A 13,007-nucleotide genomic window follows, 5' to 3' on the forward strand; every position below is an offset into this window, starting at 1 on the left:
CATCGTATAACCTTATATTCAAGCAACCAATCATTGAAAGCCTCTCAAGTTAACTTTACAGAATGTGCGTACCCAACTAAGGGCAAACAGACCAGTTAAGAAAAATAAGCTGAAGCCGCTGAGGGAGCCGCCATTTTGCCAGTGAGCATACTGTTACTGTGGAGGAACTGTTTGCTAAGCTGCAGAGATCAAGGTAAGAGATCATTAGTAGACAAATACATAAACTTATCCAAAGATATTTCCAGACATGTACATAGGTAGTCAGGCACAAGAGGGGAGGGGCTGTTGCTTAGTCCAAGAACACTGCCTTGTATGAAGGAGGACCCAGGTCTTGCCAGGTAGAGCTGGGAAAGGCCTCCATCCAGGGTTTCTTCAGATGGAGACCTGCTGCCCAACAGTGGAAACAATACTGAGTTAAACCAGTGGTCTGACTCAGTACAAACTTAATTGCCTATAATGCCGCTTAGCCTGCTCTGAGCCCTGGAGCTTGGAGGCCCTGGCCAACTGACCCTTATTTTATTTTATTTTATTTTATTTTATTATTTCTTTATTTACATTTTATATCCCGCTCTTCCTCCAAGGAGCCCAGAGTGGTGTACTACATACTTGAGTTTCTCCTCACAACAACCCTGTGAAGTAGATTAGGCTGAGAGAGAAGTGACTGGCCCAGAGTCACCCAGCAAGTGTCCTGGCTGAATGGGGATTTGAACTCGGGTCTCCCCGGTCCTAGTCCAGTACTCTATCCACTAGCCAATCTGGCTTCTATTAACTCTTTACCTAGTACATCACTCAAAATGAATCTCTATTTTTACTCAGTTGACAGGATATAATTATAATAATTAAAATGAGTAGTCCAAGTAGCATTCTGTCCTGAACAGTCAAAATGCTAATACAATCCATACCTTTTGCCCAAACTGTGTTTGAAATTTGGCCTGGAGCATCTGTCTTAAGTATTGAGTGCCATAATCTGGACAAATTTTTTATCTTCTGCCTCCTTCAGTGACGATATTTATGAGCAGTGTTCCAACTATGAAGAAAGTAGTAGGAAGGGTCCTTATAAGATCACAACCCACTGTGCCCTGTTTTAGCAAATCTCCCCCCCTCTCACCACCTGTGGTGTTTTTTTAAGGGGTTTTTGTTTGTTTTGGCTTTCTAAAAACATTAGCAAAGGAGACTATTACAAAAAATGCTGATATGCATATTGTAGTGATCTTTTCTACTACCCCATTCCACTGCTTTTAGCAATTTCAGGAGGGATTTAAATGGTGTGGGGGTGGGGGGGAACACAAGGAAAATGATTTAGATCATTTCCCCAGGCATCCTAGCCCAATCCCTTCTCCTCCTGGAGCTGATGTCTTGTAAGGAAACAAAAAGCTATCGGGAGATCCGATTACAGATTTCCTGCATTGTGTGTACTTTGACCCTTCATGAGATCAGTATGGAAGGGCTTTGGGAGTCAGTTCCTACCATTTGCTTCTATGACATATTTAATGTCACTCTTTCCTGGCCCCACTTTCCCCACTTCCCTTAATGTCACTGATGAACAGGCTTGCACAAATGAAACACTTTTATAGTTTCCCCACTCCTTGCACCCAAGGATTTCATACCGTAGTTCTGGTCTCCAATATCCTTTGTGTTGCACTGAATTCTAGGCTCTAGCAAATGCAGTGGCAGGTGAGTCTTCTTTTGCAGGAAGAGAACTAGTGTGGTGGGGTGAGCCTGCCTTTACTCACATCATTGCAGGTGTAGACTGTATAACAGTATTTGCACAACTGTACAATAGTTGGGTTACTTGACAGACACAATGGAAGCAACACACAATGCAGGCAGGATTTTTTGCTAAGGAGGACTATAAAGCAATAAAATTTTGGGATCGGTTTTTCTTGATTCCTTTATGATCATGTGTTCTGCCCAAAGACTCCTTGAAGCTTCATATCAGAACTTCCCTCAGTTCCATTTTGACTGGGTCTGTCAGCATGTTTGCTTTGTTTTCTGTGTATTCCTTGTCTCACACAAGCCTGTTGTGAAACAGGTGTGTGTCCATGTATTCCTGTATAATTGCTGGAAAATCCTAAACTACTGTTAAGTACCCAAACCATCATGCAAATAACGTTTCCCTATTGTCTAAGGACATGCCACTATCAGGGAGATAAATGACCTCAGAAAAGTGGTACATTATTTATTTACTAGCTGGCCCGGGCACAGAGCATCTGTGCCTCTTGTCCCCCCCCCCCTCGTTCTTGGCCCTCCCGCATCCCTCTTGGCTCTCCCCCCTTCTCAGCCCCTCTCCCTTGTTCTTGGCCCTCCCCCTCCTCTCCCCTTCCCTCCCCCTCAGCTCTTTCCCCGTTCTCTGCCCATTTCAGCCGCTGCTCTCCTGCTTCCCCCATGCTGCCTCCCCGCCCCCTGCTGCCGCCTTTGCGTCTCCCCAGCCACCGCTTTCCCCAACACCACTTTCGGCCGTTCAGACTCCATTAGCCTGCCCGTTTGCTCCCCCCCACAGCTCGCTCACGAACTCTCTTGAGAGCTGCCACGCATGGGATTAGCGACGGGTACGTTTAAGAGAATAATATATATAGATTTATCAATCACTCAGTCAATCATATTTGTATACCACCTGATATGTGGTGATGTAGTCTGGAAACTGCAGTTGGTACAGAATGCAGCAGCTAGGTTGGTCTCTGGGTCATCTTGGAGAGACAATATTATTGCTATACTAAAAGAACTACACTGGCTACTGATAAGTTTCCGGGCAAAATACAAGGTGTTGGTTATAACCTATAAAGGGGCCTGGGTGTTTAAGAAAGAATGTCATCTTCACCATGAGCCCCACTGCCCATTGTGCACTCATTCTGCTCTCTGCTGAAACAAGAGGCTCCCCATCTCTCACACCATTTCAAAGGACAGTTAAGACACATTTGTTCACCCAGGCTTTTAATTAGACTTACAGTTTTTAACATTGTGTTAAATTTTAAATTATTTTAATGTTTGAATGTTTTAATTTGTACTGTTTTATTGTGAACCGCCCAGAGGCATATGGTTTGGGTGGCATATAAATATGTTTAAATAAAATTTTAAAAAAAATTAGTTGTGTGAAGGCATAGGAATTTTTGCAGTTGTGCTGTTGTGCACATGTTAAAGGGAACATGAGACATACCATAGGTTGTACACCTGCTGTGCACATACACACATGCCTGTGTTAGCACAACACTAGTCTGGAACATAAGCTCCAGACGTAGTGCACGTAGCTTGTGCAGAAGCCTTCCAATAGTTCAGTGCTCTTGTACAAGCACACCACTAATCAAAATGTCAGCCTCCAGTGAACCAGAAGATGACACTGACTGTCACTGCTGTGTGATCACCCCAGTTCACAGTCTCAGCACAAACTGGCATTTCCCCCATTGGATTGTTGTGGCTTCCCCTGAAGCAGGGTAGGCAACCTTGGCTCCAGCTGGACTGTTGCTGAACTACATTTCCCAATTTATTGCAGCTGGGGATGATAGGAGTTGTAGTTCAGCAACAGCTGAAAAGCCAAGGTTGCCTACCCTTGCCCTAAAGAATCCTGGAAGCTAATTTACATCCAATTAGCCTGTGAGATCAGAGACACTCAGGCCTCTTAAGTGAATGTGAACACTGGATTCTTCAGAATGCGAAAGAGATGATCTCTAAGATTCGTTTGAGAATCTTATGATCCACTTTAATATACTTTTAATGGGACCGAAAGCTATATGGGAGTTTGGCTTAGAACAATGCATCCCCAATAATCTCTGGTCCAAAACATGGAACAATTTACCATTTAAATCATAAGAACAGCCCTGCTGGTTCAGGCAGGCACAAGGCCCGTCTAGTCCAGCATCCTGCTTCACACAGTGGCCCACCAGATGCCTCTGTGGAGTCCACAGGCAAGAAGTATGTGCGTGCCCTCTCTCCTGCTGTTGCTCCCCTGAAACTGGTATTGAGAGGCATCCTGCCTTTGACACTGGAGATGGCCCACAGCCACCAGACTAGTAGCCATTGATAGACCTGTTCTCCATGAATCTGTCTAAACCCCTTTTAAAGCCATCCAAGCTGGTGGCCATCACCACATCCCATGGCAAGGAATTCCATAGATTAATCATTCTTGCCACTGTGAAAGAAAATGTCTTACAAGTAATATTTGAAACCTTTGTGGCTCAGCAGAATATATCCCAGTTCCTCCCAGGTGTTGGAGAAATGTGGCAGTGTGGGGACATTCTTCTACTTGCGGTGGACTTGTGAACAAGCTCAAAAATTTTGGGTGACTCGTTGCAGAGTTCACGGCAATACCAGGACATCACTTACTGCCAGATCCACAATTAGCTTTATTTAGAATACAGTTAACTAAAATTAAGAAGTTTAATTTTAAAGACTGTATATGACCTATAGCATGGCAGCAGCCAGATTAGGAATTTTATACTATTAGAAGAGAGTCACTTTAAGTGGCACAGTGGGGAAATGATTGACTAACAAGCAGAAGGTTGCCGGTTTGAATCCCCGCTGGTATGTTTCCCAGACTATGGGAAACACCTATATCGGGCAGCAGCGATATAGGAAGATGCTGAAAGGTATCATCTCATACTGCGCCGGAGGAGGCAATGGTAAACCCCTCCTGTATTCTACCAAATAAAACCACAGGGCTATGTGGTCTCCAAGAGTCTAAATCAACTTGACGGCACACCCTGAGGGTCAATACTCCATAAATTTCTTCAGGGACTTCCGTCTCATATTGTTTCTTTTTTTTAATGGTTGGTATACTCTTATATGCAAACAAGCATGTGATTATCTTTCAAGGTCTGAGGAGATATTTGATGTTTTGGAACGATCTACTCTCTTTGTTTGAAATAATAGACCCTTTTATTTCATTATTTTTGGCGCATTTTAATGTCCTTCTCTCAGCCTTGCTTGAGGGCAGATTTCAGAATATTCCATTCGTAGAATGCACATGTCCTTGTGGATTGTGTGAAGTGAACCAGTGGGCCATGTTCTTTTGTACTGCGTGTTTTATTGTAACATTTGTTCCACTTTTATTTCTCTATTTTTAACGAACTTGCCAGGCAGGTCGGGTGAATTTTATGTCTCCTTCCTCCTTTCAGACCAGAACTCAGTCATAACTTGCAGTGTTGCTAACTATTGTGCTGTAGCCAGTAGTGTCCGTCCGGCAAAAGTTAACTAAAAACCTAAATTAGACATGCACCCTGTTGTTGGTGGTATTTCTGAATGATTCATGCTGGCTTTGCTTCTTTGTATCTTTATTCTTGTGTCTTATTGTATTTACATCTGGTCAGTGATGTTAATTCTGTGTGTGTGTGTGTGTGTGTGTGTTTGTGTGTGCATGCGCACACGCAATTTTTCAGATCAATTTGTGTTTGACAGATATCCCCAATAATCTCAGCCTTGTACTGGCTATTTTGTTTGTTTGTGAAACTGCTCTGTTGATAAGTATATTATTCTTTGCTCATGAAATCTCATAATGTTTTTATAGCTCAAAAAATATAATACTACCGGTAATTACATTATGTTTAAATGCACTGTTACGTTTAATCCTGGAAGCAGCAGAGTAGCAAGGTTGGAGTGGGCCCAGGGATGAGATTTCAAAATGGACCCCTTGCTGCCTTGCTCTCCTTCTTCTTGCCCTATGTCCAACAGGATCGTGAAAGCCTGTTGCTCCCTAGCAAGAAGCAGGCAAAAGAATAAAATAAGAAATAACCAGTATATTTCCAAGTTGTACAAGCAAGTTTGAAGATGTGCCAGTGATTCAAGCAGAAACTTAAACTGGATTTTTTTAAAGGAAAAGAAAGTTCTTGGGTGAATAATCCGTCTTTCCAGGAGCAGATGTTTAGTGTCTCTCTCTTGTTAATCAAAGCAGATTGTAAGGCAGGCGTTGATTGCACTTAGCAGCAGAATTAGGGTATTCCTCTTTAGGATTTAGGACTTTATAAACAACAGACTATTTTTCTATGTGTGTTTTCACAAATTTTTTGTTACTCAAAAGGCAACCTTTAATATACTTTATAATGACTCTCTCTCTCTCTCTCTCTCCCCTCCAAACCTGCCTCACAGGATTGTTGTGAGGATAAAGGTTTGGAGGAAGAACAGGATATGTGTCATAATAAAATATATGTATATATGTCTGTAACATATACATATTTATGTTGACTTTTAGCCACATGCACTCCTAAGCTGCTAGTAGTAGTAGTAGTAGTAGTAGTAGTAGAAAATAATAAACTCAGAAGCAAATTCAAATAGCCCTTTTTACACCCATCACAGCAGAAAAATCAGCCCAGTTTGATTTTCTTCTACTACTACAAATATGTATAGAACACTTTTCAACAAAAGCTTCCAAAGTGGTTTACATCGAAAAATAATAAATAAATAAAGAGGAATCCTTGTCCCCAAAGGGCAGAGATCTTCCTCCCTCCCTCCGTCTTATTTTTCTAGATCTCTTCTATGAACTACATTTAGTGTATGTCTATCCACTACACAAGGAAAAGCCACCAATTTGATTTCAAACAGGACAGCAGAATTTCATATATGGAACTACCCCAATTTTTTAGCATTTAAAAACAAGTCAGAATTTAAAGGGCATTTAAAATGGAGTTCCCTGTGATGGAGCAAGTGTATATAAATAAGACTTTGGGTGGAGAAGCGAGAAATGCTTAATTTCATTTTAGCCATTTGTGAAGCCACTTTCAATAAGTTGGGTATTTTAGTCCATTTAAAGCTTATTAAAAAGACAATATATGAACGACTGTTACACTCACAAAGCTAAATAAAATATTTATTATAAGGAGAAACATATTGTGAAATAACCATTTTATCATATATTTTGCTATTTAAGCCATTTTGAGAATTTTGTTGCTAAAAAAAACCCCAAAGCACACAGTATAAATATTCTTAATATAAACCCAACAGCACATGCTAAACCAAATGGCAGGACCAACAACAGATCTATTTTGTTAGAGCATTTCTTCTTCCCTCTTAATCTTTTTAAAACATTTTAAACCTTTACTGACTAATTTCCTCACAAGATGGTATATTGTTGGGCTACACACATGCCTGGAAGCTGTAGTTTAGCAAGTTACTGAGAATGCCAGAGTTCTCTTTGCAGCAACCTGTTTAGACTGTGGGTATGCCCCTGGTGTCTGGGTAGATCCTGCAAGATGGCTGGTAGAAGGGCTTGGATGCATCCTTGACTCCATCAAGGCCTTTATGGGCCTCCGAACCGGTTTGAAAGACCATCAGTTTGGCTGATTGCGGCCCCTTCGGGAAAAGGTTGTCGCTGCTTTCTCAGCGGAGCCCAGGAGTCGCTCTGCCCTGCCTTTTGCAGGGAAGAGCTGCTCCTAGGCTGCACTGCGAAAGCAGCGCCAGCCTTAATTTAACTGCTGAAGGGGCTGTTGCGCGGCCCCTTTGGGAGTTAAAGCTCTGGAGCTGCTTTCGCAGTGCAACCCAGGAGTGGCTCTGCCCTGCCTTTTGTAGGGAAGAGCTACACCTGGGCTGCGCTGCGAAAGCAGTGCCAGCCTTAGTTTAACTGCTGAAGGGGCCGTGCAGCCCCTTCGGGAGTTAAACTTCACTCCCGGTCCCGAACGAAGCCTCAAGGCTCCATTCGGGAGCCAGACCATGCCCCCGTGTCTGACTTCAGACACGGGGGCATGGCTATCCCAGCGTCTGATGTCAGACATGGGCGCGGGGTTAGTGGAGCCGCAGCGGCCGCACACAGGCTGCCGGCGGTCCCACTCTGCCACTGGCGCACCTTGCATTCGCTCGCACGGACATTGTGACTTGTGCATGCGCAGCAGCAATGTTCCGTCACTTCCAGTCCGAGGAGGCACCAGGGTGGCAAGGAGGTACCCTGCCTCCCTGCTGGACCGTTTTAAAAGGCAGCGCCGGCAGGAGAAATGCGGCAGAAGGGGTAAGAGCACCCTCCCCCATCCTTAAAGAGATTCCCCCCCCCACCTTCTAACTGGCAGCTGCCCGTTCCGTACACACCGCTACTCTCTGGTGAAGTTCTTTTGAAAAACATGAGATTGCATATGGCAAAACAAGTTAGGTCTTTGAGTATCCCACCAGGAGTTATTTTAACTCAGGGCTAATTTTCTCTCACACACTTATACCCAGTGGGATCACTTCCCATCTGCTTTTATAAGACTAGGCCTGCATCAGGAAGAATCTGCTTTCATCTTATAGTTTCCTAACTTGGGTAGCAGAGGGGACATTGGTGGGTGCCTAGTGCAGCAGAGGGGACAGGTCAGCTGGGATCCCAATCCAGCTGGGCAAGTAGATTTGTGAGGGCTTGTTGCGCTTGAGGAAGGGGGACTCTGGGAGGGTGAAGTTGGCCAAGTAGACGGTTTCCCCACCAGCTAGGTGACTGGCCCACAACCCAAAAGACCCAATGGTCATTATTGTATGATTGCAGTGTGCAATGAGAGCAAAATCCCTCTCTGGAGATGATTCCTTCCCGTCACCAGCAAAGTGAACATCTCTTCTGGATGCATCAATGTTTTGCCTGCACCACTCCATATCATTGCTGGCCACCACAAATATGGAATTGTGGTACTTCTTTCTGAAGTAGCTCATAGCTTTTTCCAGGTAGCCTCTGTCGGCCACTACACCTTTATTGTTTTGGGGCATTATATAGACATAATCCCCCCTCCGGACATGCACTCCAACGTAGGTCACATTTGTGCGCTGTCCCTTCAAGCCCAGAAGGTATCGGTTGCTCTCTGCTTTGACGTGGTCATGGAAAGAGAACTCCCGAAGTATCTCTTGGCGGATGTGGTCATAAAAGGTAAAAGAATAAGGGTAGCCTGTCAGCTGAACATACTTGCCCTCGATGTGACAATACTCCTCTGACATCCAATTATGCAAAGGGAAGTTTCTCCAGTGGATCTTATCAGCCACCACAGTAGGAATGACGGGCAACGTGATCCGGAAAAGTGGTGCTAGGAACCGGTGCATGGCTGGAGGGATGTAAGCTGGGTGGCTGTTGAGCTTAGCTAAGGCATAGAGGGTGGCATATTGTCCCATCTGGTTCCCCAAGCGTCCATCAGAGTTCACAGTCCACATGCCTCTATCACTGGGTTGAGTGAACAGTGAACTGGGAGGATTATTGGTAGTGCTGGAGAAAAAAGAGACTTCTAGGATCTTCTCTGGCAAGCACAAAAACATGGAGAGAGAGAGGAGGCTAAAGATGTACAAGCAGATTAAGGCAGAACGTTGTCTGAAGATGCATCTCTCAGAAATGTTCTTCATTCCACAGTAGGTCCACCTAAAGTAAGGGTAACGTAGGGAGGAATGACAATTCAGATCAATACCCAGAATACATCTATTGATGCTCCCCAGTTATCAAGTGTATGTCACCTTATGCTACTGAGCTTTCTTTCCTCCTCCCCCTCGCTCTTGATCGGATTCTCTCTTGGGGTGGCAGTAGCTAGGTATATTTTCTTAAAACGGGGAAAGGATGCTGTTTTGCTGCAAAACAATCATTTTTCCAGGTTATGGGGAGGGCATCCGTCACGTGAGGGTTTGTCAGGCTCCGCATGCTCCGAGACAGGGCCAATCAGAAAAGAGCAAGTCCTCTACCCCCTCAGCAACTCCCTTAGAGACCCAGTTCTGGTCCTGTCTAGCTCCGAGAACAGTCGTGCTTCTGTGAGATAGCTACCCTTTTCTATTGTCTTTATATTCTCTGTGTGCAAGGGGGGGAGAGGAGTTGCTCGTTTCTTCGGTGTATTCCTTTGCCTCGTGTCTCTCCTTGGTGTATTGTTCTTTCTCTGCCTGCTTGTTGTATTTCGTCAGCCGTTCCTCCTCCCCCCCCTCCGAGTCTTCTAACAGTTCCCTTTGTCTCCGGTTTTGTTTTGTTTTTCGTCACTTTGCATTTGAATTCTTCTATTGCTGACTGTGATCTATGGAGCTTTCGCACACGGGCGATATGCTCAAGGGCTCCCTATCTGAAGGTCCCTTGTCGGATACCTCTATTCCAGCCCCGCGGGGCATTAAGGAGGTGTTTTTGGGAGCCTCTGTCCCGGTGGATGCAACTTTTAAGGGAGCTTCGGCCCCGGGTGCGTCCCTGAGCGGGAAAATGCTGGAGAGTTGTATAAGGGCTGAGACGACTAGTTCAGAGCCCCTCCCCACTGCAGTTATGCAGCCGGGAGAGAGAGAGGAGAGTTCACAATCGGCTGCAGCTACCAAGTCGGGCTCTAAAGCCCTCAAAAAGACAAAACACCTTAAGGATGACTCTAAGCCAAGGAAGAAAAAGAAAAAACAGGAGGCAAACGCTGCACCTTTGAGTGAACGCTTGCAGCTGCAAGCGGTTAGGTCGCAGCAGCCCAAACAGCCTTTTCCCTCCCTTCCCGCCATAAACAGCGGCGTCATCGGGGGAGCTTTGGAGAGCCTTGAATCGGCGCCTTCTGTGGCTGCTTTAGCAACTGCAGCAGACTCTCCTGCCCTAGTGGGTTTACCAGCCCCTCCTTTGGCTATTGCTCCCCCCGCGGGGTGTCTTCAAGCACCGGGACTCGTTATGGCTGCAGGGACAGCAACGGAGGCGGCAAGTATAATGGGCCCTAACGGGGAACAATTATCGCCTAAGGAATTACAATGGCTGGGCAATTTCATAAAAACTCAATGCATGGCAGTGGTTTCTCCTCTGTTGGGCCAGTTACCATCTTCTGGGGGTTCAGGGGGGCCCTTGCAGGGTGCTGCCCCTACTACCACTACAGTGGCTCCTAGTGCAGGCCATAGCCGCAGGCCTCGGAGGCCCTCTTTTTCGTCTTCCCCAGATTCTAGCCCTTCTAGACACCAAGTTCCACTTGGGGAGAGGGTCTGGTTTGCTAGACGCTATAACAAGAAACGCCTTGGAAGGGACCAAGCTGAGTCCTGTTCTTCTGCAGAGTTCCGTCCCAGACACAAAAGGCAATGCATTAGGGAGGAGTGTGCTCCTACTGTACATAATAGGTCTCACAACCCTAGTTCACTTCCACTTACTGTCCCTTCTGGAGTTCCTTCTGTTCAGACCTCCCAGGTTCCATTTGCACTCCCTGCGCATTCTGATATTCTGCCACAAGCACCTAACCCGGGTCTCCCAGGTGAATCTTCTTCCTCAGAAAAGGAGGAGGGGGAGCTCTCTGATGAGCATACACCCTCTGCAAAACCTACTACAACCAGGCTGTTTTCCACGTCAGAGTTTGAGATACTGCTTGCCAAAGCTAAGAGAGCAATTAAGGATGTCTCTAAGGAAGGGGACGTACCACCCATCCCTGGGCTGGACCAGGATGTATTTCCATCCACGTCCTCTGCTCCTGCTACTGTGCCCTTCCCCACCCTGTTCAGGGATGTTATGTTAGCTGAATGGGCCACCCCTGTTTCATCTAAACCAGTTTTTCAATACCCTAAGAAACTGTATACTCTACCTTCTGATGTTATGGCCATGTTAGCCTTTCCCGTTGTAGATGCTCCCGTGGCCCAATTGGTGTCTGGATCCTTGGTGAATAGAGAAGGGGAAGAGTTCCTGAAGTCTCCTGAGGAAAAGAAAACTGACCACCTACTACGCAAAGTCCACGATGCCTCGGCTACGGTGATCCGGGCGGCGGCGACGAACTCCATCTTCGCCAGGGCCACAATTTTGTGGACTAAGGAATTGGCCAGCCTAGTTCCCCCGGAGAACCTCAAATTGCGGCAAGGTCTGAACAAGATTGCCCGAGCTTCCGCCCTTATGGCTGACTCTAGTTTAGACTGCCTTCAGCATGCCTCCAGGTCTATGGCTGCCAATGTGGCTGTAAGAAGGGGACTTTGGTTAAAGCATTGGAGAGTTGACGCAAAGTCTAAGGCCTCCTTGGGGGCCACTCCCTTCAAGGGAGCTAAGCTTTTTGGGGAATCTCTAGAACCTGTATTGGTGGAAACCCAAGACAAGAAAAAGGCTATGCCTGGTGGTCGTTCGGACAGTAGACGGTCCTTTCGAGGGGGTGGACAAGGTTTTCAAAGTTCCTTTCGCCCTTACCGATCGTTTACTCGATTTAACTCCCCAGGTTTCCGAGATGGATTCAGAGACCGTGAGTTCCGTGGCAGTCAGAACAGATCCAACGGGCGACAGTCCTGGTCCTTCAGGAATAGAGGATCTGGAAGAGGCAGAACTGGTGGATTCCCTTCCAACCAGTCAAAACACAACCGTAAGCAATGACTCTCCGCCCGTGGGTGGAAGGCTGGGTTGCTTTGCCCGGACCTGGTTCGCATCCACTTCAGATCGCTGGGTAAGACAAACTGTTGCTCAGGGGTACCTCATAGGTTTCTGGGCAACTCCCCCCGATTTCTTCTTCGAGACTCCTCTGCCCACTTGTGCAGCGAAGAGGGAGTTGATGGAGGTTGCCATATGCCACCTGCTAGAGATTCAGGCCATAGAGGTCATTCCTGTGTCAGAGAATCCCGAGGGTGTGTTCTCACGTCTGTTCCTGGTCCCCAAAAAGGACGATTCCTGGCGCGCGATCCTGGACTTGAAGCGCTTAAATCGTTTCGTTTGGAAAAGAACCTTCCGGATGGAATCGTTCAGATCGATCAAGACCTCTGTCCTCCCCGGGGACTGGCTGGCATCTCTCGACTTGTTAGAGGCATACTTGCATGTTCCCATTCACCCTCTTTCTCGACGGTTCCTCCGATTTGCTTACAACCGCAAGTTCTACCAGTACAGGGCGCTTCCATTCGGCCTGACCTCGGCCCCACGAGTTTTCACGAAATTAATGGTGGCTGTCATCGCAAGGATCCGGCAAGAGGGCATCCATTCTTACCCGTACCTGGACGATGTGATGATTCGATCGGCGTCCGCCCCCCAGGCGAGGAGGGATGTGATGCGTTCGGTCCAGTTGTTAGAACAACACGGTTTCATCATAAACAAGGCCAAGAGTCATCTAAATCCCTCCCAGGTTCTAACCCACCTAGGAGTGCTTTTCAACACTGCCTCGGCCACGGTAAGTCTTCCCAAGGAACGTCTGGAGAAAATGCGCGCTGCC

General features: G+C 46.3%; 1 protein-coding gene across 1 annotated transcript; it reads right to left on the reverse strand.

Annotated features, from left to right (window-relative positions):
• Positions 1-8,227: 8,227 nt before the first annotated feature.
• On the reverse strand, positions 8,228-9,108 carry LOC128331734 (galactoside alpha-(1,2)-fucosyltransferase 2-like). Its single transcript, XM_053265530.1, has one exon. The coding sequence runs from the start codon at positions 9,076-9,078 to the stop codon at positions 8,239-8,241; it is 840 nt and encodes a 279-aa protein (XP_053121505.1). The 5' UTR covers positions 9,079-9,108; the 3' UTR covers positions 8,228-8,238.
• Between the last annotated feature and the right edge of the window lie 3,899 nt (positions 9,109-13,007).

Source organism: Hemicordylus capensis, chromosome 6, assembly GCF_027244095.1.
Source record: "Hemicordylus capensis ecotype Gifberg chromosome 6, rHemCap1.1.pri, whole genome shotgun sequence".
Taxonomy (NCBI): Eukaryota; Metazoa; Chordata; class Lepidosauria; order Squamata; family Cordylidae; genus Hemicordylus; species Hemicordylus capensis.

Coding starts and splice junctions, on each gene's coding strand:
- LOC128331734 (XM_053265530.1), bottom strand. CDS start 9,078: ATGTGGACTGTGAACTCTGATGGACGCTTGGGGAACCAGATGGGACAA.